General features: G+C 47.8%; 1 protein-coding gene across 1 annotated transcript in view; it reads right to left on the bottom strand.

Moving 5' to 3' along the window:
* Nucleotides 1-282: 282 nt before the first annotated feature.
* The window catches only part of lipt1 (lipoyltransferase 1), a 5,053-nt gene continuing 2,456 nt past the window's right edge, over nt 283-2,879 (bottom strand). Inside the window, exons 3-4 of the mRNA XM_028590901.1 lie at nt 2,213-2,434; nt 283-808 (exon numbers count right to left, since the gene is read on the bottom strand). Of these exons, the coding sequence (XP_028446702.1) occupies nt 396-808; nt 2,213-2,434 (635 nt within the window). The 3' untranslated portion in view covers nt 283-395. The remainder of the gene's footprint in view (nt 809-2,212; nt 2,435-2,879) is intronic.

The raw sequence follows: 2,879 nt of genomic DNA, 5'->3' as shown, positions 1-2,879 counted from the left end.
GCCTGCCTGTCTGTCTCTCTGTCTGCCTGCCTGCCTGCCTGCCTGTCAGTCTGTCTCTCTGTCTGCCTGCCTGCCTGTCTGTCTCTCTGTCAGTCTGTCTGTCTGTCTGTCTGTCTGTCTGTCTGTCTGTCTGCCTACCTGCCTGTCTGTCTGTGTCTCTGTGTGTCTGCCTGTCTGTCTCTCTGCCTGTCTGTCTCTCTGTCTGTCTGTCTGTCTGTCTACCTGTCTCTCTGTGTGTCTGTCTGTCTGTCTGTCTGCCTGTCTGCCTGTCTGTCTGTCTGTCTGTCTGCCTGTCTGCCTGTCTGCCTGCCTGCCTGCCTGTCTGTCTGCCTGCCTGTCTGTCTGCACCAGATGACTATATAATAACAGCTGGAGTTCTCTGAGAGTTTTCCCCGTCAGCCGATGGCGGAGACGAGTGCGTCGCCGAGGTGGTGCAGCCGGCGCCGCCGCTCGCCGCTCTCCGCCCGCATCACCACGGCGACGGCCGCCGCCGCCCCGCTGCCCGGCAAAACCGGTCCCCGACCAGCGCGGCGGCCAGCTCGCCGCTCAGCGCCCCCGGGCAGCCAATGGGAGGGCACGTCCAGCTCGCAGCTCTGCACCAGGCCGGCCTTCACCTCCACGCGCAGCCGCGCCGAGCAGCTGGTTGCCGTGGCGTCCCTCAGGTCCAGCACCGATTGGACGCTGAATTTCGGCGTCCTGCCGAAGGTCCAGTCCCAGCCGCGCAGCTCCGCCGCGAGCTGGCCGACCCCGGGGAACGCCAGCTCGTCCGCAGGGTCCACGGGCGCCATGACGGCATCGTAGCCGAACTCTAAAAGGGTCAGAATGAAATGACTCGACTGCCTCTATACACGCTAAAAGTCCTGATTATTTACATGGAGTCTGGTGGAGATATGCTGGCTCTATACACGCTAAAAGTCCTGATTATTTACATGGAGTCTGGTGGAGATATGCTGGCTCTATACACGCTAAAAGTCCTGATTATTTACATGGAGTCTGGTGGAGATATGCTGGCTCTATACACGCTAAAAGTCCTGATTATTTACATGGAGTCTGGTGGAGATATGCTGGCTCTATACACACTAAAAGTCCTGATTATTTACATGGAGTCTGGTGGAGATATGCTGGCTCTATACACACTAAAAGTCCTGATTATTTACATGGAGTCTGGTGGAGATATGCTGGCTCTATACACGCTAAAAGTCCTGATTATTTACATGGAGTCTGGTGGAGATATGCTAGCTCTATACACGCTAAAAGTCCTGATTATTTACATGGAGTCTGGTGGAGATATGCTGGCTCTATACACGCTAAAAGTCCTGATTATTTACATGGAGTCTGGTGGAGATATGCTGGCTCTATACACGCTAAAAGTCCTGATTATTTACATGGAGTCTGGTGGAGATATGCTGGCTCTATACACGCTAAAAGTCCTGATTATTTACATGGAGTCTGGTGGAGATATGCTGGCTCTATACACACTAAAAGTCCTGATTATTTACATGGAGTCTGGTGGAGATATGCTGGCTCTATACACGCTAAAAGTCCTGATTATTTACATGGAGTCTGGTGGAGATATGCTGGCTCTATACACGCTAAAAGTCCTGATTATTTACATGGAGTCTGGTGGAGATATGCTGGCTCTATACACGCTAAAAGTCCTGATTATTTACATGGAGTCTGGTGGAGATATGCTGGCTCTATACACGCTAAAAAGTCCTGATTATTTACATGGAGTCTGGTGGAGATATGCTGGCTCTATACACACTAAAAGTCCTGATTATTTACATGGAGTCTGGTGGAGATATGCTGGCTCTATACACACTAAAAGTCCTGATTATTTACATGGAGTCTGGTGGAGATATGCTGGCTCTATACACGCTAAAAGTCCTGATTATTTACATGGAGTCTGGTGGAGATATGCTAGCTCTATACACGCTAAAAGTCCTGATTATTTACATGGAGTCTGGTGGAGATATGCTGGCTCTATACACGCTAAAAGTCCTGATTATTTACATGGAGTCTGGTGGAGATATGCTGGCTCTATACACGCTAAAAGTCCTGATTATTTACATGGAGTCTGGTGGAGATATGCTGGCTCTATACACGCTAAAAGTCCTGATTATTTACATGGAGTCTGGTGGAGATATGCTGGCTCTATACACACTAAAAGTCCTGATTATTTACATGGAGTCTGGTGTAGTCTGGTGATTACCTGCGTTGTATTGCTGCACCAGAGCTTCCAGCAGCTCGTCCCACTGCAGCGTGGGATCGTGGTCCAGCAGGTTGGCGACCGGCGAGGGCACGCTGGGAGTGGCGTTGCTATGGATACCGGGGCAGGAGGGGCGGAGCACGGGCGGCGGGGCGGAGCGATCGGCCGAGTGCAGCAGGGTGCAGTGGTGGTAGGGCGGCGTCCTGCTCAGTCTGGACGCACTTCCTGTTTAAAAAAATCAACGACACGATGACATCATCATCATCAGCTTTTTATAATGTCATCTTTAATCTCTTTTTATTTATTATTTCATTCAAAGAGTCCAGTTTTTTTTTTTATACTTTATTTTATTATTATTTAATTGATTTAAAAAAATTTTTATTCATTTAACTTTTTTTATTTTGTTTTTTTTATTATTTATTTCAGTCTTTTAAATTTCATAACTTTTTATTTAATGAACTATTTTTTATATTTTTATAATTTATTTCTGTGTGTGTGTCTGTGTGTTAGTGTGTGTGTCTGTTAGTGTGTGTTTCTGTGTCTGTGTGTGTATGTTAGTGTGTGTGTGTGTATGTTAGTGTGTGTTTCTGTCTCTGTGTGTGTGTTTTTCTGTGTATATGTGTGTGTTCAGCAGTGCATTCTGGGATTAGTACTTACCCGAGATGTTGAA

This window comes from Perca flavescens, chromosome 11, assembly GCF_004354835.1.
Source record: "Perca flavescens isolate YP-PL-M2 chromosome 11, PFLA_1.0, whole genome shotgun sequence".
Classification (NCBI taxonomy): Eukaryota; Metazoa; Chordata; class Actinopteri; order Perciformes; family Percidae; genus Perca; species Perca flavescens.
The sequence above is the reverse complement of the archived record's forward strand: the minus strand, read 5'-3'. Positions and strand labels throughout refer to the sequence as shown.